The sequence below is a fragment of the Ascidia mentula genome, chromosome 9 (assembly GCF_947561715.1).
Source record: "Ascidia mentula chromosome 9, kaAscMent1.1, whole genome shotgun sequence".
NCBI lineage: Eukaryota > Metazoa > Chordata > Ascidiacea > Phlebobranchia > Ascidiidae > Ascidia > Ascidia mentula.
This window is the reverse complement of record NC_138574.1, coordinates 973,052-1,000,730: the sequence shown is the minus strand read 5'-3', so window position 1 is coordinate 1,000,730 and position 27,679 is coordinate 973,052. Positions and strand designations below refer to the sequence as shown.

At 39.1% G+C, this 27,679-nt stretch overlaps 4 protein-coding genes across 5 annotated transcripts; all 4 read left to right on the top strand.

The window, feature by feature from the left end:
- The first annotated feature begins 340 nt into the window (after positions 1 to 340).
- Positions 341 to 9,544, top strand: LOC145914082 (uncharacterized). 2 transcript variants are annotated; one of them, XM_083001859.1, is made up of 8 exons: positions 341 to 473; positions 2,065 to 2,150; positions 4,385 to 4,619; positions 5,307 to 5,465; positions 5,869 to 6,050; positions 6,989 to 7,172; positions 8,179 to 8,340; positions 8,746 to 9,544. In XM_083001859.1, the coding sequence occupies exons 1-8, from the start codon at positions 374 to 376 to the stop codon at positions 9,063 to 9,065; spliced, it is 1,428 nt and encodes a 475-aa protein (XP_082857985.1). In that variant the 5' UTR covers positions 341 to 373; the 3' UTR covers positions 9,066 to 9,544. The 2 variants fall into 2 exon arrangements, with proteins under 2 accessions (XP_082857985.1, XP_082857986.1); XM_083001860.1 differs by having other exon boundaries at positions 4,370 to 4,619.
- Positions 9,545 to 12,667: 3,123 nt separating this feature from the next.
- LOC145913749 (ileal sodium/bile acid cotransporter-like) lies at positions 12,668 to 15,850 on the top strand. The gene is made up of 8 exons (XM_083001498.1): positions 12,668 to 12,893; positions 13,301 to 13,448; positions 13,730 to 13,842; positions 14,010 to 14,098; positions 14,226 to 14,367; positions 14,749 to 14,933; positions 15,121 to 15,220; positions 15,696 to 15,850. Exons 1-8 carry the CDS (start codon positions 12,668 to 12,670, stop codon positions 15,848 to 15,850), a joined length of 1,158 nt encoding a protein of 385 aa, XP_082857624.1.
- A 2,850-nt stretch (positions 15,851 to 18,700) lies between these two features.
- On the top strand, positions 18,701 to 23,151 carry LOC145913748 (ileal sodium/bile acid cotransporter-like). Its single transcript, XM_083001497.1, has 8 exons — positions 18,701 to 18,935; positions 19,684 to 19,831; positions 20,564 to 20,676; positions 20,935 to 21,023; positions 21,098 to 21,239; positions 21,359 to 21,549; positions 22,590 to 22,653; positions 22,973 to 23,151. The coding sequence occupies exons 1-8, from the start codon at positions 18,701 to 18,703 to the stop codon at positions 23,149 to 23,151; spliced, it is 1,161 nt and encodes a 386-aa protein (XP_082857623.1).
- Positions 23,152 to 24,189: 1,038 nt separating this feature from the next.
- On the top strand, positions 24,190 to 27,226 carry LOC145913747 (ileal sodium/bile acid cotransporter-like). The gene is made up of 8 exons (XM_083001496.1): positions 24,190 to 24,370; positions 24,657 to 24,804; positions 24,937 to 25,049; positions 25,302 to 25,390; positions 25,442 to 25,583; positions 25,714 to 25,904; positions 26,530 to 26,593; positions 27,051 to 27,226. The coding sequence occupies exons 1-8, from the start codon at positions 24,190 to 24,192 to the stop codon at positions 27,224 to 27,226; spliced, it is 1,104 nt and encodes a 367-aa protein (XP_082857622.1).
- The last annotated feature ends 453 nt before the right edge of the window (positions 27,227 to 27,679 follow it).

Sequence of the window (27,679 nt, the reverse complement as noted above, 5' to 3'; positions counted from 1 at the left end):
CGATCTGACGCTTTCACAACAATTGCTGGAACAATGGCTAAATCGCTGATCCTCTCGACTGAATGTAGAACGGCGCGAACCGCTGATAATAAAGCTGAAAGCAACTGTAGCGCAATTTTAACGTCAAGGCAGTTATTTCAGGAAAAATGTATCTTAACAAGTTGCAGAAAAGATTATGAAGTAATAATGTGAATATGAACAAATGTAAGAACTGGCACAAGTTCAACAAAGCTGCAAGTATAATTGCACAAGGATTGAGAAAAGATTTAACAATGAACATTTTTTTTGTCTGTTTAAGGCAGGGTTTGCCATTCTGCACTTAATATTTATCATAGTGTGGGTGTTTGTGTTTTACTTTTTATCGTGTTCTGCAATGGAATATGCAGCCACTGATCTTATGCAATCCAACTATTTGCTGAAACAGATCGTTTACGCTCTCTGCTTGTTCGTTTCTCTCATCGAAAACACAAAAGGTGGGTTATAAGATTTGTTGGAATTTTAACATGCAATAATGATAAAGGAAAGCGAAATACAGTAAAATTAATGAATACTGACACTCAGATGTCTGCGCTACTGTTGCTGCCTGGCCTAATGTAATTCGCAATATAACTGACCTTTAGGCACAAAATTAACGTTGATTTCACCAGGACCAGTTTGATTAAGGTCTTTCCGCATTGCAGACGAAACATTGAAACTTTACGGTATATTTTGTGCCAGAAGGTCAGTTATATTGAGAATTAATGTGGAGCCAAGTTTTAGTGAACTACAGACAGGGTTACTGTTTTGATCTACTAGATCCTATTGAAAATTGGAACTTGTCCAGTTTGTGATTCATAGGCTGGCAGTCATTAAACTACAAATTGTAAACGCTGTAAGAGCTGATCACATACACATGTAGATTCAAGTGGATTATGGTCTTGTATGAAGTGATTATTTTGAATACAAACAAACCTTAGACCACGAACCGATTAAATCCTCCAAGGTCGTTTACCTGATACGTCATGCTTCCATGCATTCCTATAGTGTATTTTATTGGATGCAATCTGCCACAAAGCTTTGGGCCTAAACATGAGCAATGTTAACATTTAAATGTTAAAGAAGTTTCATTGGTTTTGTTGAGAAAGAAGCATTTTTTTGGACCTAAACAACACATTTTCATAAAAAACCTGTCAGGTACTTATTGAATGTCTATTTTGCTTTCAACTTCATCCGCAAACGAAGCTCCCGAAATTCGGCTATTTGGCTTTTGTTGTTGATTTAAACAATCAGATATGAAACTTAACCCTTGTCAACATAAACTGGGTATCTTTAATTGAAATCAGGCGGAAGCGAAAATAATACAACAGCAATGGGAAACCGGTAATGGATTCAGCTAACGTATTTATAGCCAAGGGGTCTGAAAAGTTGAAAAAAAAGCTCGTTCGCGGCTGCATGACATTGCTTCAAGATATTATCGCCCGTTCAATGCTCTGAGCCAGTTTGCAGTCGAATAGAGTGCCGCATAACTTAGCATATATGGTTGTATATGGTTTGCAAACTGTGTGTTTTCGAAGGGCGGGGCTATACATGGGAATATGTGAGTTCCAAGAGAGTTACTCAAGGGGCGTGGTCGCTTACTGAATTTACGAGTTGAATTTGCCACACTTAGAGATGGCAATGTCCAACTTGCATAGATTGCAATTAACAAAATCCATTAAAGACAACTTACAATTAAATTGCCAAATTTTACACCACAAGTCATTGTTTCTTTCTACACTTCCTGTTGTTATATTCAGTTTCGTGCGGCTAAAAAGTAACTATTATCAAGAAGTTCCGTAACTTATGGTAGTTATTGTGTATGGGAAGACTTATCCCAAATAATCGCCACTTTAAACTGCAAAATACGTTGGCATCTGACCGCGAATACAACCATTCTTAAACCAAATATCACAGACTTAATCACCAACTCAACACAGAAATGAAGCTTGCATCATAGGCATTTCGCTCCATATATGGCGTATTACCTTTATGTGTCCAACCCAGCTTTGTACGCACACCCGTTAGTATTGTGTTTTATTGCATCAGGGGTCCAGTGCGTCACATGTCCGCCTTCAGAGAGCAACCACCAATGCAACCTAATAGGAAGAGTGGAAAAGTGCGCAAGTGACCAGGTGAGTGTCACCTTTGGTGTGGTCACATGCCACTCCCGGATTACTTAGTGGCACTTGACATGTTGCCACCTGTCACCGGTGCCACATGTAGTGAATGAGGTCATTGTGCCTTCCTGTTTGAGGGGCCGCACCCGTTTATGGTACCACGGCAAAGTGGGCAGGGAGGTGACATTGTATGCGTTAAGTGCCTTAAAACAAGGCTGCATCAGATAACAATCGGGCTGTGGCTTTTAATTAGCCTCTTTCTCAAACCACTTCTAATGGGAAATTGTTTCGGTTCCACGGCGTTTCACCCACATTTCTGGTCATTAAATGACGTCATAAGATTACGCACTGATCTGTGTAACGGGTACATGGAGCACTAATAGTGTTGTATGTAAATATTTTACATTTGAGTAAAACCTTAAAAAGTCATAACATGTTACCGTAATTACTCGATTATAAATCGCCCTCGAATGTAAGCCGCACGTAAATGTTAAAGGCAAACTTAGGTGCCCTACAACAATAATTGTCAACAAATCTGTCATTTCAAATTGTCAAATACGCTGACAACATTGGGCGATAAAACATATTGGTACGATGGAGCGAGTTGATGGTAAATTTCCTTTAAACACAGAGCGCAGACAAAATATCGGCTTGTCATTAAATAATGTAAGCCGCCCTCGATTGTAAGCCGCACAAACTGTAGGTTAAAAAACTTTATAAGCCGCGGCTTACAATCGAAGAAATACGGTAATTAGGAAAGAAACTACTTCAGCTGGTGGAAAAAAAATCTCTTGTCAGTTTTGTAACATTGTACTCTATGCATGTTAAGCCAAACAAAAATGCTCTCAAAGATATTTTAGACACTTAAAACATCATTTGACATAGTGCCTGACCTACGCTGTTGCGGGATCTCGAGGCAGACAATAGAACATTTGCGGCAAGACTATAATAAGCAGAGAGCGACAAAGGCAGACGTCGAGTTAAAGTTTTAAAGTACTTGAGATTTGACATTGAACGTGACGTGAAAGCAGTTAGGACTGGTGCAGAGAAACGGCCTTAACTCATAACCTCTGAGGAATGGCATTTCGAAAATGAGACAAACAAAAGTCTCTCAAAACTTATCGACCTTTTACGACCGTTGAGTTGCCACAAAAAAACAAAGTTTGCAATAAATCCCATACAATGAGGTATAAACGAGTTAAAACAGTTTTTGTGGCCCCAAAATTTAAACGCAACCTTATCGCTTTAACTTTGTGTCATAGATCTTTAAGGATTCTTTTTATCACAATTTTTTTTAGCAAAATCAATCATCCACCGATTTATGTGTGTAAATGTTTGTGTGATATCTTGTCGGTTTGACCTTGTCACAGTTCACCTTGACCCGCCAGCCAACAACTTCTTGAGGCATTTGACAACCGACAACACGAGATAGAATGCGAGCATTTATTTTGGCAGCAAATGATTTTGACTGGAAATCCGATTAGTCCACTTTTTCCCATTGTTCTTTCACCACCAGTTAATCTCAAATGCGAGTGAAGATATTTCATTAATTCCTCTACTTCAAATCGACACGAAAATAACTGGAAATTCGTCAAATAAAAACTGAAACACTTGAGTCGTCATGACGAAAACTTTAAAAACTTACTGGTCCGGTTTTGAAAAACAACGACTGTGAAAATGTTAAAGGATGCCGTGCTTGTACTATATGAGCATGAGTTTTGTTACACTTTACTGAAGCGTTATAAATTACAAGACGCCGAGACACTTGTGCACCTTTTCAGATAATCATCTAATTTGTACAAGGTCCGCTAATGACATTTTTATTTTCGTTGACATAAATTTAGTGCGCCTTTATATTGATTGTTTCAACATTTTAGGGTTGATTTATGAACGATTTTGAACAAACTCTTATTCGTTACAAACGCATACGCAGTGTTTCATTTAAGTAAGCCATTCTCATTTCTCACACAGCTAAAAACTTTGCAGCAAACACTGGGACCTTTTGGAAGTAAATTAGTGATGCTTTTGTTGGTATTCGTCGTGCACATATCAAATGCCTTTTTATTTTGCAAAGCATGAAACAAACTCTTTGTCTAAACAAATCAATACTATGTTTCCTGCGCCATTCAGTAAAAACTATTTGAAATCCTCAAGAAGTTATGATTTGTGATTAATGTTTAACTTAGCTACACATGCTTTATCAATTCTTTTGACGCTTTGTAAACATAAAACAGTTTGGCTTCGCACAGTCAGCTTGCTTCACGGAGATCCGCATCCACGGAGGAGTTTACAAGATCCGGAAGGGATGCTCTCAGTCTCTCTCCTGCAAAGTGCAACAGATGCAAAACAATGCTCTTTTCCTGGGAGTAAAGTTTGGATCTTCAAGCAGAAGATGCAACGGAGGACCTGATAACTCTGTGTGCCATCATTGTTGTGGTTATGATTTCTGCAATTTGTCCGAAACCCCCAAAAGTAATGGAGCAAGTAAGTCTTCTGCGATACAGTTTATAGTTGACACACGGGAAACGTTCAGTAAAGTTTGTTACCAGTATGCGTAGTGACTGCAAATACAACCATGGAATATTGTTTGTTTGTCCGGCTCAAAAAAGTAACAACATGCAATATATTCGTTCCGAAATCTACCTTTTTCCAACGCTACTTGTTCGTTTGCAAAATTACAATATAAAATAACCTTGTGTCAAACGTATTTATTGTAAAGAATACATGTTTCGCTCAAAGCATCCTCAGTTCTTATTGAATATTTTACAATAACTGTATTCTTTACAATAAATGCGTTTGACATAAGGTTATTTTATATTGGCTCAAAAAAGGCCATGAGAAGGTAATTTCCACAATAGATTACCTAAAGCAGTGTCCCCTAAACTCTTCATGCTTGACAGTCTAATTTTAAGATATTTATTAAACAGCAAATTTATTGAAATGACTGAAAACCTTCACAGGACTTATATAGTGAACCATCGGCATACGTGTCTAGAGGCGCAGTTTTGGAAATATTACAGTTTAATGTTTTGTGTGACAAGTGATTTTTGCAACCCATTTTGGGAAGCCTTGAACTTTCAAACAAAGTAACGTTCTACGAGTTTGCCCTTGTAACAATGCAAGATAAACACAGCGCATGTTGTAAGAATTACATCTGTGCCAATATTCCAGATCACTCCTGTTCTCACTTCTACCCGGGATGCAGGGCCACTTGGTGGCACGAGAGAGGGGGATTTCTTACTGACAACGCGATATTCTTGGGTTGTCATTGTGACAAGGTGTGCGTGCAACTGGGAGATTGCTGTTTTGATTATCACGACGTATGCGTGGGTGAGATTCTGAATTCTCCGTCACCGACACGTGACTTTAAAACGATCATGTGACAATATGACGTCACAGCACGAGTTAAACTATCGAGTAATAATTCATGGTCCTATAAGTTGAAGATTAGTATGACACTTATTTATATATATCCAAATTGTGGTATAACGAGTAATAATTCATGGTCCAAACCTCGAACCAAAAGGAACATAATAGCATTAATTGTAAGAAAACCAGAACGTCCCAAAGAAGAAATTGTACCACAATTTGGATATACATAAAAAAGTGTCATACTAATCTTCAACTTATATATTTGGGAGGTGCCATGGCCACTTAGCCCCTCCCTGGTTACACTAATGTACTAAAAAAAATGTACATTCCCACAACTTAAAGCACAATCTTGTTGTTCCAGGTGTTTTACCACGGGGATTACGCAGTAGAGACCCCTACGGTGGCACGACAGGGGGTGAATACAAGAAAGTGATACGGCGGGGTGGGGGACTTCCCCTACTACGATGCTACGTGTGTGACAATGCGTCATCGAACGAGGAATGCAACCGGAAAGGACGGATAGAGGAATGTTTGCCAAACCAGGTAAAAAATGTAGAGCACACAAGGGTTAAGTTTCATAAACTGGACAAGATTAGAGGAGAAACCGTAAAAGTAGTTGTAATTCTCAACAATCCGTCTACTTTCGACCACTACGAAGTTCACAGAGCTGCAGACAGTCACATAGTTTCGATCTATCAGGTCTTGTCATAGCGGCTGAGAACTGTACTGCGTAAACCAGTCTATTTTTTTACGGTTTCTCCTCTCGTCTTGTCCAGTTTATGATATTCAGCGACTGGGAACTGTATTGCAGGATAACTTGCTAGACATAGATTATTCCGCTTTGTGGTGACTTTGTAGTTGACATCGATAGGTTGGGTACTAAACCAGGCAAAAACACACGGCGACGATACAAAAACAAGATATAAGCCAAGGTTAAAATGAATAACACCAAAGTAGTTGCTGGTGAATATAAATATGGTTTTACTGTAAAGTAGTTCTTGACCTCATATTCCCCTGTGAGCGCAGAACGGAAATAAAGAATTTTGCGTGGGAAGTTTGTGTAAGTTAACACGCGCCCACACAAACATTGCAACTTTATTGAGTAGTCTGATAGAAATTTAACGATAAACACATATTGCTCTTCCTTCGACCTTACTTCACATATTATCGCAACTAAACCATTCTGTTATTGAGATCAAGAACGTGGCACGGTCTTATGATCAATAAATTTACAGCTATGTGCCCCTTAACGTTAACCTTGTAAAGGCTTTCCCCCAAAACTAGATAGAGACTGAAACTTTGATTAACAATAAATAAATACTTTGTTACAAGAGGTTAGTATTAAATTAACGCACAGGGGTAAAATGCAAACCTTTTAGTAAATATTTCACAATAATAGTAACGCGCAGCACGAAAAAAATTGCAAGCATATTTTTCAACCTACATGCGAAAATAAACGGGACGTAATTTCATTGTTACAGAGATCGTGTTTGACAAAAACCCGTTTGTTGGACGGAAGGAGGGTTTTATCGAAGAGATGTTCCCACAAATTGTCGTGTGAGGCGCTACAGAGCACAACGTCATGTAATAAACATGGAGTTTGTTACTCGTGTTGTGGCATCGATTATTGCAACGTGTTTGAAAGGCCGCATGAAGTCAACTTCGGTGAGTAACTTTTAGTTCGAGACAGACATGTTTTTGAATTAGGATTTTTTCGTGTTCCACTGGATATTAAACAACAAAAATACACAACTTTCTTATGCCTTCAAAACTGACCAACAAAGTAGAGTCGTTAAAAATTGTAACAAGCACTTCCACAAGAAATCTCTGCTATTTTCTACAACTCACGAGAAAAAACGACAAACGATAAGTCGAAAGCATACGAAAAGTCCCCTTTAAACTGTAAACAAAATGTTATCACCATCATGCGTTGTCTTATCACTTTGTGCCAGAAATGTTTTGTTAATTAGGATTTTTTGTTCCGGCTCAAAAAAGTATTAAAAAATTTACCAACTAAAAAGTGTTGTGCGAGGCGGTAAACAAACCCGATAATCATACTTCTAACACATATTGCTGCAACAGAGCACTGCCATTTTCACAACTTATGGGCTCAACGACTACGAAGAATATGGCTCCTTTAACTGTTAAACAAAATTTTATCCTGCGTTAACGTTGCTTGGTGTTAAAGAAAACCGCAACATTGGGTCGTGACAAATTTTCGTCGCTGCCTAGACAGGAGAAAATGGCGACCTACAATTTTTCTGCGTTTTTTCTGCGTACTTTAAATTCCTCATCGGCAGCCTCGTAAACAATGAAATCCTCGTTAGCTCAACATTTCGATCGAGACTAACAATATATTTTTCTCCCACTTCCGCGATACTTTTGTTGCTAAATGTGACGTAATGACCACACAGACAAACAGTGTTAATATTAAACGTGTAATGTAAACCTGAGGCAAATGTACATGTAATATTATATTTTTTACTTTAAAAGCGCTATAAGGCGTCTCGGAGCATTTGAATGTTGTTGTTAAACCTTAAGTTACTGGTATTGATTTAATTGATTATTCAATGACTGTATTTTTGGGAAAGATTTCGCAACAAGACTGATTAATATGGAGCCTAAAAACGTAAAAATATACCAAAAGCTATTATTTACATTTCTATGAAAGCTTCGTCATGCTTGACTGCATATCCCGGTTACCCACAGTGCAGGCGGGTGGATCTTTCGTCATGTGGAGAAAATGCTCAGTGCAAGGTCGCTAGATGTCGCTGTGACACGGATTGCACTCTCTACAACGATTGTTGTTCAGATTACAACCAACTGTGCTCAGGTATGCAGAGTTAATCTTGTGGCATCCAAGTCAATGAAACACTACAGTTCAGTTGATTTCAAATGATGTAATTGAAACATCTTTTTTCAATGTAAAGCAAATCAGTTTACTGTGTAAGGCTGCAAATACCGACAGGTCATTGGACTGATCCAGGGATGTTTGGTTCCAAACTAGATCCAGTATTATTTTGTATTATAATTTTGTGACAAATGCAAGTTGAAAGCCTGATATAATCAGTGTTTCCTAACCTTTTTACTTACAAAACCAACATTCTACTTGGCTTGCCCACGCTGCATTTACTTTTTGTTTCTAAATATATTTTCACCTTTTGGATCCTAGGGCTGCTCGTTACAACGGGTCATATTCATCCGCACAAGAACGTTAACAAAGCTCATTACTTTACAGAAGGAAGAGACGAAAACCTTGGTTGGATTTTTCACGAGATACGAAGAAACCGACCAGATGAGGGCGAGGGAGAGTTAGATCTGAGCAGGTTTGAAATCCGAGCAGATGTTCCTTTGTCTGAAATGTACACGGTGATAAGAAACAAGACTTTTAAACTCGATATGACGTCACACGAAGTCGAAGAAATGAAAAAGGCACAAAAAAAGACATTGGCTTCTCTCGCAAACTACAGAGCGACAACTGGAAAAAGTTTTACAAACTTTACCGCTCAGGTTTCATTACAAACGAACGACGCTACAGCAACGGAGGATCTTACATAAAAATCGAGTTGTTCTTGTTCTTTCTTATATATTTATCACGTTTTCGTTCCCACGTTACTGGTTCCTTATTTAAGGTAATTGCTTGCTGCGTGTCAAGCCCCAAACCTAACTGTCCTGTGATTTGGGGCGTTAGGGGAAATACCAATTAACAAAAATGTCAATGAAGGAAGTTTGTCGGGGTTTTCTTTCACCAAAGCAAGGCTGTATGAAGACAACCATGGCCAGATATTCCCCCAAAATACACTTGTTTTTTTTGGACAAAGCTTCGAGCGTTTTTTCATAGTTGTAGACCCCATTATATGTCCAAGCTACTCGTTGTCAACAAGGCAACCCCAACCAAGACAAGTATGCTATAAATACTGTGCAATACACAGTCAAATGTTCCCCTGAACGTTATCTTCGCAATATTGTATAGCTTTCTGGGGGTTGGCAACTCCTGGCACGACAAGTTATTTACGTTTGCCATTGTATTGGGTCGGCAAGAACGGTTAAAAATGAGCCCAAACGTCCGAGTATTGTATGAGTTTAACTAATAAAATGTGAACGAGGCGGTTGCGACGCTGTGGGGAACCAGGTTGACATGTTTCGGTGTAAGCATAAACTCTGGAACGTGGAATCTCTACATGTTCTGTATATTGACATATTTGTAAAATGGCAACCGGCGCTCAAAAGCTTGTCGACCCCTGCCTGAAACACGATCTGGCCATGGGTAAGTTTTGCATAGCGCACAAAACCTTTAACGCGCTGCTCAGTTACAAGAAGCCGTGTTCGAGAAAAGTAAACACTGGTAACCGCATTCCAAACATAGCAAAGACGGCGCTACAAAGGATCCATCGTTCAATCCTACCAACCCCCAGGTGTCCTACGTAACAGGGTTCATAAAATGTCATAAAACTTCAAAAACGAGGGGTTGATGTTCCATGTGAGCTCTGCAGGAATTTTTACTGTTTTGGAACGAGTTGAACGACCGTGAGTTGGAAATTTCCAGGGGGTTGTTAACTTGGGTACGACTTAACGGTAGTTTTGTGCAAAGGTTGTGCGTTGGCGTGCGTTGGCGTGCGTAGAGCAAACAAAGGGAAAAACGGCGGTTTTCATGAGTTGCGCTTAAAATCGCAATGCTGGCACTTTATGCTGAACGGTAAAACATAAAAATTCAAAAATATTAACGTTCCAACATATTGCCTTGTAAGCAATATTCGACATTCGTCTTTTACAACAGTTGTAACTTTTAATTACTACGTGAGGATTGGCAAAGTTGAAACTCTCGTTAACTCAAAATCTCAATGCTGAAGAAAAGCAAACAAAAGGCGCTGTGGAAAACTACAAGTTGGAATAGTAAATGATAATAATAGGCGTGTTAAAGTGGTTCTATACACCACAAGCGTCAAAAACACCCCATGAAAACAAGCGTCAAAACACCCCATTCACTAGCGTCAAAAACATCCCATGAAAATCGTTTGCTGGCAAGACGGTTACCAACAAAGTGCCCATGGACACTCTTTTAAAATCTTTTATAAAAATAGCATCGAAACGAAATGCCTACAATTGAAAAAAGATTGTGCGCATGTATTATTACCATTGTTCAATAGTTTGTTACTTCTGAATTGTCCTCTCCAACCTGCCACAGAGAAGAGTGAAGCTGGGAGCAAACGTCATATAACGTACTGTAAAGTTTTTTCAGAGCAATTAATTTTATTACTCAACTATATCGGTGCAACAAACCTTCATTGCTTTTTTTGCATAAAATCAGGGAGTTATAGCTTTAGTTTCAGGAAGTTGTCAAAATGTTTCCAGTCAATTGCGTGACAAGCCAGGTTTACGGGAGTCATAAACAAACATTGCCATAAGACGAAAAACAGTCTCGACTAAGTTTGGAGATTGCAACACCTCCCGACCAATGTTCCGACCAATTCAGCCGTTTCAACAGTAGTAAAAGAATATAAAAATCCTATTAAAATGTGTCAGATTGCTCAATAAGTGACTGTGTCTGTTTTGCACAAAAAGATCCTTTTGAAAAAGAAGGGTTTTCGAAAAAGAAAAGCTTTGAAAGTTAACTTAATGAAAACAGTATTTTCCTTGTAGCTTCCGTTCAATTCTGGTTCATTTAACGTCACAAGATCAAAAGGTGGTGTTGAATCGCAGCATTAAATGCAATATTTAAAAAAGTTTGTCTGTTCCCTAATCAGAAGATCCACAACGACACTTGTTCAAAACACATCCTATTTTATCCTCCAAAACTTCCAACTTGAAAGCAGCCACTCTGCCACTGACTTCCACGTACATCTGACTCAAGTTTTATAGAGAAGTAGACAACACCGTAAACCACAAAAAAGAAAAGCAATGTGTTTGGATGGGCAACGAAAGTGGTTTAAGACTTCGCCACAAAACTTTACAGCCTCCATAAAAACCAATTAGGCTCCAGATTAGCAACAAATTAGAAGAAATAGAAATGAACATGGTGAAAACATGCAACAAAACAAGCGGCTAACCGCAGCAGTTGGGATTACATGCTATGGTCCAACAACGGATTGATAATTGGGGTTTCTAGCGTGCAATATTTCCCATTAAATAAATATATATATACACTTTCTGTGCACATGTTCTGTCGTAAGAAGTATTTTCCACAAATGTTAAGTAGTTTTCGGGCATTTTGAACAAAATGGCAATAAATACATTCTTAGCACGACGCTTAGGCGATAATCCGCCAGGTTTTGGATAAAGTCAACAATATTTTCCAGGTACGTTTGATGCAAGCCATAAAATTTTGAACCAATAAAAGTTACAACTTTTTACAAGCGATCGTTGGTAGCAATAAAACATGCGATATTGAGGTTTACGGCCGCCGCCAGAATAAAGGCAACCAAATCTAATGCAATCGAAATCAGTCAACAAATACCAAGAATAAATATTGTTGGTGAAAAGAGGGACGGTGAAAAATATGTGGCCTTTAAAACTTGGAGCGATCAAGCTGGTATTCAGGAATCAATTACTCTGTTAGAGGTCCAGGCGAGATACGATTGAAAATGCAATTTTACGTCGTCCAATAACATTGCTGCAAGACCGCTATATGTTGTCAAATTAGGAACAGCCGATTTACAGCAGAATGGACGTTAGATTCCAAGGAGAGAATTTACTTTATTTAAACAGGTAATTAGGAAGTATTTGGTGTTCGTGGTTTTGTGTTGTGACAATGAAAAATGTTTTCCTCGAGAAATCAAAAGTTATTCCAGATTCACTTCATTTGCGTGACACAAGTGGAAACTTCAAGTCAATTTCACAATATTTAAAAAATATTTTTTCCAAACGCAAACTATTACCGGATTACATGTTTCACTTAACAAAAACGTCTCCAATTCTAAAATATCATAGGGACAAAGGTAAAAATTGACAAACAATACGCCCTGCCGATGCGGACATATTCTAGAAAACACCCCGAACAGTTGTGACGTTGTAGTGTCTTTTTGTATCTGAAATTTTTTCAATAGTTTTATGTCGTCTGTTTAACCGAAACCTATTATTTGCACAACTACAGTGGATCCAAGTTCAGCTTCTTTGCGCTGACAAATTTAAATGGAATAGAAAACTTAAATTTTACTGATAAAATGGAGGTTTACACGCAAGCTGGTCTGAATGGCAGCGATTTAAACGACACGACGACGACTCCAACACCACCCACAACAGATACACTCGCGATATTGTTAAATGTCCTAATTGCTGTACTACTGGCTGTCATTATGGTGGGAATGGGGTGTGCAGTGGAGTTGCCGAAGATATTGTTCCATCTCAAGAGGCCAACCGGAGTTCTTACTGGATTTCTTTGCCAGTTTGGTGAGGAATTATTTCTTCGTCACAACTCCCGAAATTTGTTTTTTGCAAAGTTTACATTTTACAATTTTTTTGATTAAACTTGAACCTAGGAAATTCTGGTTTTCGGATAAACAGCTGTACTAGCGTTTCGCCAACCATGTTAAGTTCAATTAAAGTAGATTTTGCAACCTGTGGTTTTATTATGGAACTGTCTATTTGCGGTAATGGTTGGAGCATGTTCAAAAGTATTATTTAGGTTTTTTATCGCGACAGTTAATTGAAATAAAATGACAGAGAAACTCGCGTATATTTTCGTATTTTCTTTTGGCAACCCATGAAACTGGTTGTGCGATCTTCATGGTAGCGAACCTATGCTTTGGAGAAGCCATAAGCAATAAAAACGCTTAAATTATTTTATTGCACACAAGGTATAATGCCTTTGATTGCCTACCTTCTAACATTGGCATTCCAATTGAGTGACATTGAGGCACTGGCGTTGCTTATTCAAGCATCTTGTCCGGGTGGATCAAGTTCCAACGTTGCTACTTATTGGCTGAGGGGAGACATGGATCTCAGGTAAACCAACTATGAACAGGGATATGTAGAAAGTTTTACTGCGCCATCATTAAACAACCGTATAGTTTAATTTTATAATTATTGAAACTTAAAGGTGTGGGCTTATCCGACAGTCCCACAACCGCGCTTTGAGGATGCTTGCAATCGTTGACGTGTGAAACAGTGTTTGGTCATCTACGAGTAATGTGGTGGCACAATAAAAAGATGACAAGTGTTGAATTTTTATCTATCGTGTACACGAGTAACTAATCTTGCCATAAAAACTGCTGCTTTTGTTTCAGTATAACCATGACAACGTGTTCCACTCTACTGGCTTTGGGTATGATGCCACTGCTGCTGTTTCTGTACGGACAGGGGTTTGACAAGTCTCTGGCTGTGCCGTATGATTCCATAGGTAAACAAGTCGTGAAAAACGTCTGATGGTTACGAGCCTGAATTAAATTGCAAAACAAACATAAGCTCCAGTGACGTAGTTTGCATAACTGGTGAAAACCGTCCAAGTAGAAACCCTAAAGATATTTGTTTGTTTTCAGGAAGTTTGAACTATTTTTATATTTTTAGCAATCATTCTCGCGACTTTGGTTGTTCCAATTGGAATTGGAGTTTTTCTTCGTTACAAATGGCCGAGTAAGGCAAAAATTATCCTGAAAGTAAGTTGATTTGTGGCACAGTCTAACGCTGGTTTATAATTCAGAAACCTACATGATATAACTTTTTGTTAAATATGTACTTTCCAATCACCCCTCAGCGAAAGCAACAAATTTCTAATGCTTGCAGGTGTGTTCGATCGGTGGCATCATAATCATAGGTGGGATCGCAGTTGTATCAGTTGTAACATATGGTGGAGTTTGGGTCGTTACAGCATTTCAAATCGTCACCGCTATTATCCTTCCCGCCATTGGAATGATCTGTGGTTACGGTGAGATCTCATAGAAACGATATAAATATTAAACAAACGCAAAATGCTTCCGTTTTACTACAACCCCAAACAACATTACTTGATAAGATGCTTTGAGTCGTACGAGAACTGCGTAAAAATGCCCAGATGTAAAAAAAAATTTCATTTCCGTTTGTTTAACATAACAAATATTGCATAAGTCATTGCGTTCCTGTTAAAATGCTTTCATTGTACATAAAACTTAGTCGGAATACCAGGGGTGCGGGTTCAAACCTCAGCGGGAGCCAATTGATTTTCTCGCTTCGGCATGTCACGGCACAGTGGTTTTGATTCAAGATCGATGCTTCAACTGGGCAGACAACAAATTCTCCCGCTAAAATTCTATGTATTTCATTTCTACAGGCATTTCCTCACTGGTGTCACTCTACAAGCGGATGTATCTACTTCACTACCAACGCCGCACTGTTGCCGTGGAAACAGGAATTCAAAACACTCAGCTTGCTGGTTCTATAATCCTCTTGTCCGGCTTCGAACCGGTACAGATTGGCGCGATGATCATCGTTCCTTTGCTATATGCCCTGGCCCAGGTAACCAAGCAGTGACGTAATATGGTGATCTTCACATTGCGTAACTTTGGCGTGGAGTAGTCTTGGTGTGTTATTGTGAGGAATCATTGATAAAGCAACGATTGTTAAAAGCAAGTAATTTCTTGGGAGAACGTACGGTTAGATCGCATTAATTTGGATGTCTGTTAAAAAGTCCGTATCCTTCCAGGTGTTCTGGGCGTTTCTCTTGGCCGTCGCATTGAGGTGTTATGATAAAAGAAGAGCCAGAAATAACGACTCGGAGCATTTGGATTCAAGTATTGGCAAAGGTTTGTAACCAGGGCCATTGTCAGGAACAAAATATTCCGTTTTTGTAAATCATAGAGGAGACCAAACTTTTTCGGCAGAATTCCCTGAGTTTCAAAGCAAACTATGTCTTTACGGGTTCCCTTCTGATATTCATGGGCCCGCTTATTGCCTCTGGTCTTATTGGCCCTCGTTCGCCGCATCGGTTGCATCACATTTTGTGGGGGCCTGGGTTAAAAGCCGTTAAGTTTGGCATAGAGTTGGACAGACTTGTATCACAAACCAATTATCCGGGCTTTTATCCTCAATTGAGAATTTACTCCGGTTAAAAACTTTTTTGGTGAAGGAAACTTTTTATTTGATCGAGGTTTCGGTCGTCATGCAGTCGACCTTCATAAGGACAAAGTGCGTGATTGCAAACAACATATGATTGTCAACAGCAAGTTACTCAATAGAGAATGCTCGACCAGCTGATTTACGCCAAGCATCTTTTTGCAGGTGACGAATTGGATCAAGACAAATGCGCGTCTGAAGGCGAAGCTGTTGATAATGAAGAAAAGAAAAAACAAGAACAACCACCGTCATACACAACTTCTGTTGGTATAGACAACCCGGCGGCAGAAAACAGATATGACAATGAAGATTACTTTTAAACTCGTATCTCGTCTGTACAAACAAATTTCACATTTGGGAAAGGCAGCAAACACACTGGACAGTGTCCCCTTTGATATACATAAACTTGTGTACAAAGTGTACCAGCATAAACGCATCAAATTAGATTGTGCAGTTTTTAGTTTATAGCATCAAAATCCGCTGCAACTGTTTCAAAAATTTTGACCTAGAATAACCTCCTTCCGGTTAGTTCAATTTCACGCATGCAAGTTCGGGTTTTTTCTACAAACCTTTACGTTTGCAGGGAGCAGACGAGTACCTTATTACATGTGTTTGGAAAGCAAACTATTTCCATTACGATGTGTTTTCAATGTGCCAATCAGGTCATTTATTCGTAATTTGATGGATATTACACTTCAGTATATACAGGAGGATTATGTACATTAACTTTTTGTTGTTATTGTCTTTGAAATATCAATCGCAGTTCCTACAATTATGTTGACAACTTTTCCATTCAATTCTCGCAATAAGTTCATATCACGTTTTCGGCGTTTGGTTAAAACTGAATTAATTTCTGTCAGACAATAAAAAGGAAAACAAAAAAGTCCTACATCATACACACGGGATGTTAGGGATTTTTTAGGTACAGCTTGTCAGGGTTAGGGTTGGTGTAGGTCTAGAGTTACGTTAAACCCTGTCTGACCCGTGAAAAACCGTGTTAATTCCCAACATGTCCAATTAAATTTCATGGTGTACCTCGAGTATTAGTGATTTGCAACGAAACAAGGGTTAGATTCCATAAAATTCGCGATAACTTTGGACCTGACGTTTTACGATAAGATGCATCCTTTACGATATGGTAGTTTTATGGCAATTGCCGTTAATTCTCACACGGTTCAACTCTAAAGTTTTATACGCCCTCCATAAAAGTGATGCAATAGTAGATGTAAATGTTCAGACTTCGGGGCAGTGACCCGCAGTCGGTCGTAACGTTTTTGTGCGAATGTTCATCGTGCATTTGAACTCTTAAAAAAAGGTGAAAAACTGTTTTAATTCATCTAACAACAAATCCATTTGTGACAAACACAAATATAACCTTTCTACGTGTTTCAATCACCTAGCGCCTACTTTCGGCCAAAAGGTTCCACGTCAAACACCACTAGATGTATATTAACCCAGACGCGTTTCATGCCATTACTTGAGACGGCAGGATCGCTCTACTGCGCAGATTGGTGATCACAGCTTACGTATCCTAATAACTATTCTCGAGCAATTAATGTTTTCCTCACCAGGAAATATTTGCATGATTTTGTCCCAATTATTTTGGTGCAAATTTGCCCGCAGTTAAACTCGATGTGAAACAAGTCCGAAAAAAACAAGGAATTTGGTGGAAGGGAAACGAGGGTCACCATCAGGACTGTTTGTGATTCAACCTGAGTCACTCCCCGAAGGAGACGATCAATCAAAGATACCATCTTCAATCTTCCAACAATACGTACGATCATAAACGCGATAACATAGCATCTTGGCTTCACGGCTTGTTTGAGTCAAAGCTTACTCTATTTACAAAACAACTGCGTCTGCACAGTGTTATAGTAACTGAAAGCACAAAGCGGTTTTTATTTAGTGACCATAAACCAGTAGTTGTCATAAACGTAAATTTCAAAGGGAAGCTAACATAAAAGGTAACATTTTTATTGACGAGTTTTGCGTAACAACTTCTATATCAGCTTCAATCGCACTCAAGTCCTTTGTGCTCTACTGGGAAACAACACAATGGCTTCAACGTAAACAGGGCATGAACTTTTCACAACCTTCAATGCTAGGAAGCCTAAAACACGAACTTAAAGGCAGTTTACGACAGAAACCACGTGACTTTGTATGCGAGAGAGGTTTTTGCTGAATCCTCGGTCTGTGGAGTGACTTGGTCGCCTTTTGAACAAGTGGGTGCCGCGCAAGTTTCTTCAATTAACGATATCTAAATGGAAAGTGTCATCATATGAAGGGTTGTATCTTCAGCCTTCGATTTCGACACACCTTCAACATCAAATCCAGTTATATAAGTTTCTGGCTTCGCAGCCCAAGCATTGCAGCCCATAACTGAATCAACCAATTCAAATCCAGATATATTGGAACAACACTACACGCGCAAAAGTCACTTTAGGGTTTGATCAATTACATCACATGTGTTGACGCTTGGAGTTGCAACATACAAGCGCGTGTGTATTATTTTCTCGTATCTACACAACACTTTTCATAAAGTTATTGTTAGTTGAAGAAAGTTTTGCGGCCCCCAATTTAATAAACCTCGCGTTAAGTACTGGTCCAATCATTTTCAGCACAAAGGTACAAATAAACTTACAAATGATAAAAATACATTAAAAATGTTTCAAAAATGATGGTTGAATACCAACATAAACTACATCCATTTACAACTCTTTATTTTGGCAAAAATTACTTTTGACTTCCTGTCTTATTCTAAAAATATATGTTTAATGAAATTGATTTCGATTCAAGCTCTGTTTTTCGTTTTTTCAGTTCTGCCAAATAAAACTTTTTACTATAGAAATAAAACACGCATAGCTTTTATAAGTTTAACAACGCGCTTCCCGACCAACGCCTTTTGTGTGGAACTGATTGATGACACATTTTCGCCCCCGTCATCTCATGAATGGTTTATCGAAAAAAGTGTAAAAACGGGGCCCCTTTTGTCGCGTGCGGTAGGAAAGTCAACAGGTTTCTTTAGAACCCTTTTTACTGGTTTCCAGTAAAGAAGGTCGGGCGTTTTAAAATTTCACCAAACCGCAATATAAAAGCCTCGTCAAGTCTCGAAGCATTCTATGTTCAATCGCGTTGACGTGCATGCAGGAGGTTCGAGTTTGGCGCGCAAGATGACTTCGGCAACTGTCACTTACACGATGGACTTGTGGATGAACACAACAAGCAATACGACAACTATGCCTCCACAGCCTCAGTCTCAACCACTGCGAGCTATTTTGAGTTACCTCATCACAGCAATGTTGGCTCTCGTTATGGTTGGGATGGGATGTGCAGTCGATTTTGACGCGATAAAAAAGCACGTGCGACGACCGACCGGAATTACCATAGGCTTTATTTGTCAGTTCGGTGAGTAAAGGATCCAACTGTCGGACTCTATTGCTATTAGTATTTGCGACAAGACTTAGATTTTTTATCGGTGCATACGATACGTTTAACCAACAATTGACGAGAGCGGTGAAGTCCCGTTAGGTAAAGCAACAGCCGAGGTATTGAATTAAATATATTGCAATTCGCACCACCTCCATGAATGGAAAAAAAATTCCATTTGGGTAAAACGTAAGGCAACAAAAGTTCACGAATAAACTGGCCTGAAAATTCAGATGTGGGTTTAGTTAGTGGAGAGTTATTTTTAGTGTTACGAACCAAAGGTTTCTACCTCCGTCAGCTGTACTACAAGAATTCCACCAACGCTTTGGCAACACGCTCACATGTTTTACATATGTTTTGTAAAGGACCAACAGGCCGCTCTAGTGTATTTAGACCAGGAAGGACAAGCTGCAGCTTCTGCATGTGGCCGTGAATGTTAATTCATGCGGTAAAACACAGCATGCTTTATAGAACATTTGTATTGTCGGCCGTGCATGGTTAAAAATAGGTCAGTCTGTCTATCTTATAAGACAACGTAGGATCATGTGCTTTTGGGTAAGAAAAAATGATAAATATAAATTTCATTGCACTTTTAGGCATAAGTAAATGCGAAGTTATCATTTGGACTTACTGGCGGCCGTTGATGAAATAAAGTTTGTGTGATGCGGTCGTTAATAATAAAAAGGTTGTGCGCCCCTGGTTTAGAACATTTTATATTTGTTTTAAGGCATCATGCCGGCAATCGCCGCCATGTTGGCCGCAATATTCCAGATGCCTGAAGTTGAAACACTCGCCCTTCTGATCACAGGTTCGTGTCCTGGAGGTTCAGCATCAAATGTCGCATCTTATTGGGTGGAAGGAGACGTTAGCTTGAGGTAAAGGAAGGCTTATGACTAAACAGTAAACTCACGGACGCATCAAGCACGTATGACCTTTTTTTGCCACTGTAGAGTTTTTGTCACTGTTATAACGTACTTTAGGAAGAAAGGCAATCACCACATTCGCCCCCTACTGGATCCACCCCGAGTAAATTGTATATCTTTGTATAATAATTGATAGTTGGTAAGATTGTTGTGGAGTTTTTAAAGTAAAACTCTACACTTACAACTCGAGAAAGAAATTTTGTAGCATGGCGAATCTTCCATCTGACAAACAGGCTTTAAAGGGAAAAAATATTTTTCAACAAATTTACAACAAAAAACAGTAAATCTGGAAAAAAGGAAAGTGTTAAAGCTGCACTCGCTACAATGAAAAAACAAAATAAATGGTAATGAACTTGTTATTGCAAACTATTGGCGTCACAATGTGGGGATGGCGTCACAATGAAAACCACACGTGCTCTACCCAGACGAGTTGTTATTTACATGACTACCGTACTCCAGCCGTTGAGTAAACAAATTGCCGCCTTTCTACTCGTATATCAGCCAGACTTCGACAGCGCAAATATTTTGCGGCGCTTTGCACGACCCTTTTACTAAAACAGTTCCGATAAATCCATTATATACCCACGGTCAGCCTACTTTGCGATGGATTTTCTGAGATGAAAGACCAAATGTCCGCGCTTTGCAAATGCATCGGAGCATAACTTATAATGTTTGTTTTTGCAGTGTGACAATGACAACAATATCCAGCACTCTAGGCTTGGGTATGATGCCACTACTATTATTCATCTACCAGCAGGCGTACGGGTTTCAACTGAGCGTGCCATTCGATACGATTGGTGAGTCATAAAATATCTAAATGTCGACATACAGTGCTGTTATGTTCAGGAGTTCTTAAACGTGACTAATAAAAAACGTTTTCCATACCTTGCACCACTGTTCGTTCGTTAGTGAAGCATTACATCTGTAGTTTCGACACAAAGTTCAAATCCGCGCCACAGACGATGTGCAATATGTATACAGAAATTGTTTTTTGTCGTGAAGTGTACAACAAGCAAGCGGTTGAAATAATTGTGTCTACTTTTGTTTGCGATCAGGCATTGCTCTTGCAACTCTGGTCATTCCGATCTTTATTGGGGTCTTCATCAAATGGAAGTTTCCGCAGCACGCCAAAAAGATTCTAAAAGTAAAAAACTACTTCGTTTTTTTGCCGCAGAGTTCGCCTGCTAATTTTTCCAACCCAACTTCGTCTTTTTACAGATTTTGTCTGCGTTCGGCATTGTCGCCATCATAGCGGTCGCTGTTATATCCATTGTGACGTATGGCTCCAGTTTCTCTCTTATTCCGGCCCAGATCGCGTGTGCGGCTATTTTCCCTGGTGTTGGAATGATCCTGGGCTACAGTGAGTCAGAATTCGGTTTAAGATATGGGATTTGATCGTTGGAAAATTACAGAAAATGAAAATTCAAGAGTATTTCTTAATGCATTTAATTGACTCATTTGAGCGCATTATGTTTTCAGGTCTTTGTTCGCTTGCGTCTTTGATTCGTCCACTTCGATTGAGACACAAGCAGCGTCGGACTGTCTGCTTTGAGACCGGAATACAGAACGCCCAACTGGCAACAGCCATCATACAGTTGTCGCAAGCTAATTTCAGCCGCGAGCAAATCGGTCGAATGGTTCTTTTTCCTGTCATCTACCTGGTTAGCCAGGCAAGTACGAAAAAACAACCGGAATGCAAAATATATACAAGTAGAAAAATGTTTATAAAAAAGCGTGGATCTCCCACTGACGACTTGGATTGGTTTGGGATTAAAGCGTTTAAATTCTTTCAAAAAGTGATAACTAGGACTGGCCTAGATTTCTACTTAATCAGCCAAGCAAGATGTTTTTTTGAATATATATATTCGCCTATGCGGCATCCTCAGTATTCTAAAAACAACAACAAAAATAATCGTAGTGATTAGCATCCATGGCACACATCAAGACTAACATGTACACATTTAACCTCCAGACCAAAACACTTCCTGATGGACCTCACAAGTCGACCCAACATTAACGCAATACATTTTGTGGTACTTAAAGTAAACACATGCTTTTAAAGCTTATGTGACCGGCGAACTGTGGCAAAGTGGTGAAAAGAAATATGTTCTTATAATATGAATTAATTGACCTACCAAGGTACTCTGCCGACACGGTAAAAATGAAAACTTAGTTAAGAAATGAAAACCTTGTGCCAATCGACACAAAACCTTGATCACAACACTGGTGCAATATTACGATAGTGGTACGAGACTGTTAAGTTTATGTCCGACTCATATAGTTTTACTCACGTACGATATCACCCAGTAACAGCTACCAACAGGCCTACTTATTTTATGGGACGGGCGATCAAAGTTCACCTGGTCTAGGGGTTTCTCGTATAGGAACAAACATTTAATGTTTCCCAAAGCAAATACAATTACACGCTTTATAACTGTGGTTAGACAGCCAGCGACAGTTCGCAAAAAGGTCATGGCCTCAGATCTGGTCTGGAATATAACATGTGTTTTTCCATTATAATAAGCGAGCATCAGTGGGCCTACCTGAACAAGCACCAACAATTCGTTCAAATAGAAATGTTGAGTCATTGACTGTTCGGCTAAGCGAGCTTCAAGTTCAAAGTGTGATAAAAATACAAACCCCGCAAGCTTAACGATGTTCACACAAGTGGGTGTAAGTGAATAAATATCGAATATTGTTTTTTCCACAGGTTGTCTGGGTGATACTTTTCATCGTCGCCTATCACATATACAAACGACGTTTCGCAGCTACGGGTAAGTTGGTGTGATTTTTTGCTGCTACACTTTTGTAGGTGGTCCGCAAAGGAACATTAAATTATTGTATTTATCTGCCACACTTTCCGTGTAAATATTATTTGCATTAAACCGGTCCATGGTGCGCAAAAGGTCGGGGGCCCATGTTTTAACCCAAACGTAAATTGTAATCATGGCATAACTTGAAGAACACGTGTGAACTGAAAAAAACAACGCAATCTTAACTTAACATAAGTTGCACCCACAGGGTTGAATTTCACACACAAAACTTAAAACTGTTCGACATTTTTTCAATTCAATCATCTGTTATTTTTTGCAGTACAACCGATTAATGACGATGAGGTATCGGAAGATGAAAAATGCAAGAAAGCACACGAGGATGAAATGAACGGACGAGTGAACTCAGCGTTTAGCATCGAACCTCCACCTGATTACAACAATGCCGTCGCCAATCACGACCAGACTAAGATCAAATATGATCATAACACCTCACTTTAAAACTTGCGTCATCTAGTTGATGTGAGTTGCTCGGGTTCGAGATTGTTTAAAGTGTTTTTCGCACAAAATGATTCGTATAATTTTGTGTTTGTCCTTCACAAGCAAGCCAGAAACACAAAACTACACGAACTTTTTTGCCTTTGGTTTTTCAACAAAGATCAATATAAAAACTGGCATGAGCTTCCGTATTTCCAACTGAATTCTGCTACATTTTGGTACAAAAGGTTTTGCAAATCAGTTTTAACACACATTGAACCCACAGCACCTTTTCGACTTGTTTCGATTCCCCGTTCAGCAAATAACCAAAAATGTGATGGCAACAGGCAACACCTCCTTATGTTTTGGCGACAAAATCTGTGCTACAGTGAACCAAATATTACAACGTCACTCTCTTAATGTGTTTTGCAGTGTACTTTAGACTGGGATGCAGTATGAAACTTTTTGTCCATTCAATCCCTAGTAATTACAATTCCGTGTATAGAATTTTATGTTTTACGTGTTTTATGCATCCATGCTTTTATAATTGTTTTCAGACAATTTTAAAATTAAAACATTTCATGTAATTGTTTGTTGTGTTTGTGTGGCGCAAGGACCGAACGTTTGACCATTTTATACATTGAGTTTAAGATTTTTTAGACAGGGATTATGATTTTGACAATTTAATTAAATAGCGTCGCTAAGAAAAACTTCGCTCAGTAAGCCATATCAGTCTCTTTTTCTCATCATTTTATACTAGAAAAGACAAGCTTACGTATTGACCTATCCAGCTTTTGCACAAAGCGTTATGAAAAACGAATGTCTATTGTCAGGGTCGGTTCAGAGCCCCATAAATTGCTATATAGCTTGGATGTATGGTTTCCAGTAAACCTGTGATAAAAAGTGACTTTAACAGGCGGTCTTCCGTCTGTATAAATGGAGCCATCGACTAGATGGTGGCATCAGAAGAAGCTTTGACTTCCTTGTGAACAGAGTGCGTGATACCAGCACCACAAGATGACAACTGCGTATGTAACCGATCTAACAACAACGATAGGGATGATGGCTACGAATGCAACGACCGTCCCGCAGTCACAGACATTGAGACAAGTTTTGAGCTATCTCATCACTGCAATGTTGGCTGTTGTTATGGTTGGGATGGGTTGCGCAACCGACCTCAAAGCTATCAAAAAATATCTGAGAAAACCAACTGCGATAATCGTCGGCTTTGTTTGTCAGTTTGGTGAGTGCGCGAATGGAACGCGTTCGTTCTCCTGTAAACTTTTGACCCAATAGCTACAAGTTTTTACCAAGTTTCGTGGTTGAGTTCAGCTAATATTAATTTCATACCACTTTAGTGCATGTACTTCGCTATATTTGTCTGCAGCAGCTCAGTGAAAATCTTTTGTTTCAAAAGAAGAAAAAAAAACAGATAGTGTGAAAGTTTAATACAATTTTGTATTTAATATTGGCACGAATTTCACTGGGGGCCGATGAAACATTGAAATAAATCAAAATCACTTTTTAAGGAATCATGCCAGCAATCGCAGCTATGCTGGCCGCCATATTCCAAATGCCCGAGGTTGAAACTCTCGCCCTTCTTATCGTCGGTTCGTGTCCAGGAGGCTCCATTTCTAACATGGCTTCCTACTGGGTTGGCGGAGACATAAGTTTGAGGTAAAATCCTTCACATGTTTCCAGTGTTTCACATTTTATTTCTCTTGTTGCTTTTTTTCAAAAATTTCGAGACAACTTAATTTACCAGCAGAAAAAGTCCAGCAAATAAAGTTTTAAGTAGTTTTCTTTTAGTGTTACGATGACCTCAATATCAAGCACTCTTGGTTTGGGTATGATGCCACTACTACTGTTTATCTACCAGCAAGCAATCGGCTTTGATCTCAGAGTTCCTTTCGATACAATTGGTAAGTTAACTGTACAAACCCTTAAGTATCTTTTAACGATATAAATACCCTTGGTTATGACCTTGACCACCTCCGACAAGTGATGTTTAACACATTCATCTTCGAGGAAAGACAGCCAAATGTTTCAATTCATTCTAAACTAATTAAACTGTGTGTTATCTTGCAATTTGTATCATGAAACAAAAAGTTTTGATGTAAAAAAAAGGATCCTGACATGATTTAACAATCGTCTAAATATGATTTTTCATGCAGGTATTGCTTTAGCAGCGCTGGTGGTTCCAATAGCAATAGGAATTGCGATAAATTTGAAATTCCCACAACATGCCAAGAAGATCGCAAAGGTACAAAGCTTGCAGAAAATTACCAGGAGCTGACAAACGTTTATTTTGTAGATCGCCTCTGGTATCGGGATTGTTGCCATCTTGGTGGTGGCCGTAATTTCATTTGTAACTTACTCCGGTAGCTTCTCACTGATACCGGCACAAGTTGCGTGTGCGGCAATCTTCCCCGGGGTCGGAATGGCCGTCGGCTACGGTGAGAAACGTTTCAACTATTTCAAATCGATAATTTGTAGCGTTTTAACCAGTTTTTGAAGGTTCTTTATAATGATGTGACAATGAACAAAGATAACTTTTCCAACTCAAACAGGATCTTTGTGTTTTAGTTATCTGCAGTTTGATTTCTTTGATTCGACCTCTTCGTTTGAAACACAAGGAACGAAGGACGGTTTGCTTGGAGACCGGGATTCAAAACGCTCAACTCGCGTCGGCAATCATCCAACTTTCTCAGGCAAACTTCACGCTGAGAGAATTGGGACGAATGGTTTTGTTTCCAGTTATTTACATTTTAAGCCAAGTAGGTGTCATACCTCGTTTGTTTGTTGGGCAATGGTTAAGGATTCAGATTTTAAAGGTTTAACCCCATATAATTTGACTGTTAATATCATTTGCTGGACAAGGCGATATTTGTATCTTGATTTAACCTAAACAAAGTCCTAAATGTGACTGTGACCGTGATATTTTTTATACCCCAGTGGAGCTTGTACAGCAAATGAGGGTTCACATAGTTTAGTATAGTGGCACACTAAGGAAACTATTGTAGTCGAGTTTCTTGGTCTTGCAAATTTTCTGTGCTTTCCGAGAAGTAAAACTATTAAAAGGCTGCAAAACCTTCAACAAATACGGCAGAAGTCTATATCAGGATTTGTTAAGGTTAACGACAGATTCGTGCGAAGGACTCGTGTTTAAGTCATCTCCAATGGCAAAGCAAACACAGTCTACAACAATTAAGTGCTTCGTACAGGTTTTATGGTCAAGGTCGACACAAAAACATGTCGTTTGCAAAATAAAGCGACCTTTGCCAAATGATGGGGGCGGGGCAACACCCCATTATGGACCCGCCAATGTGTCTCGCAGCCTTGCACTATAAATGATGTTATAATATCACCACCGCTTGTTACTCAATTTTTTATATTTTGCAGATTATCTGGGCGTTAATTTTTGTCTTTGTTTTCCAAATTTACACACGACGCTTTGCTGCACAAGGTATGACATGTGACGTAATCATACAAATATTTCTAACTATGATGCGATTAATTACGAGAGTTGGCGTGCACATTTAACATCAGTCCCGCCAAAAGTTTTTAAAACCACGACCACGCCTTGGTATCTTTTGTTACCACACCGAGATTCGAACCCATATTGTCCTGGGCAACAATTTCGGTCAGGTGTTTAGTCAGTATATAGGGTTGGACGCCTTATCCTATGTCCCCATAGCGCCATCTAACTTCACAACATGCAAATGTTTCCGCATTAACAATGATTTACTCTTTAGATCCGCGATTCCTAATGCACGTTGGTTAGAAAAACTTAAAAAAAATATTTGTGTGCAGAATGCGGGGTGTTTCGTTAGTTTGGGTAGTAAGGCTCTACGCAAAACCAAAAACCTCCATCATAGTAGATGAAAAACAGACGTTTTTCATCAAACCCATTTCTTCGGCAGTGCAACCGGCAACGGAGGACGACCAACAACACGATAAAGAAAAAGAAGAGATAGAAGGTCATGATAACACAGCGTTTAACGAGGATTCACTTCCTGGCTACAAAGAAGCTGTGACGCAAAGTGATCATGATGCCATTCCCATAGACCATCTACCATCATCCATACCTCACACTTAACTGGTTTACAACCGACATACACAGTTTACAAACATAGTTGCAAGTTGTCTCACTTGACACAAACAATGGCAACTTTGAATAATGCCCTTTGAAACGGAATAAAATACAGATAACTAAAAGTACCTTGATATCATGATCAAGAAGCCACTGGCAGTTATTCGTTACAGCCATATTCACATTACGTAGTTATGCACGCGCAACAACACACGATAGTTAAGGTTGTGAACATTCATTGCGTTCTTCTGCAACGAAATCATTAACCTTTAGTTCAGAAATGTCTTCAATACAAAACCATATAAATACGTTTACTTGTGTTACAGAAACGCATCTATTTTTGTGTAAACATTGCAGTTTTCCATGTTGTTCCTATAAAATATGTTTCTATTCTTGCACATATACATTTGTCTTGTCGCCTTTTCTTAAACTTTGCGCCCGGTACTGTCGAATTTTCGG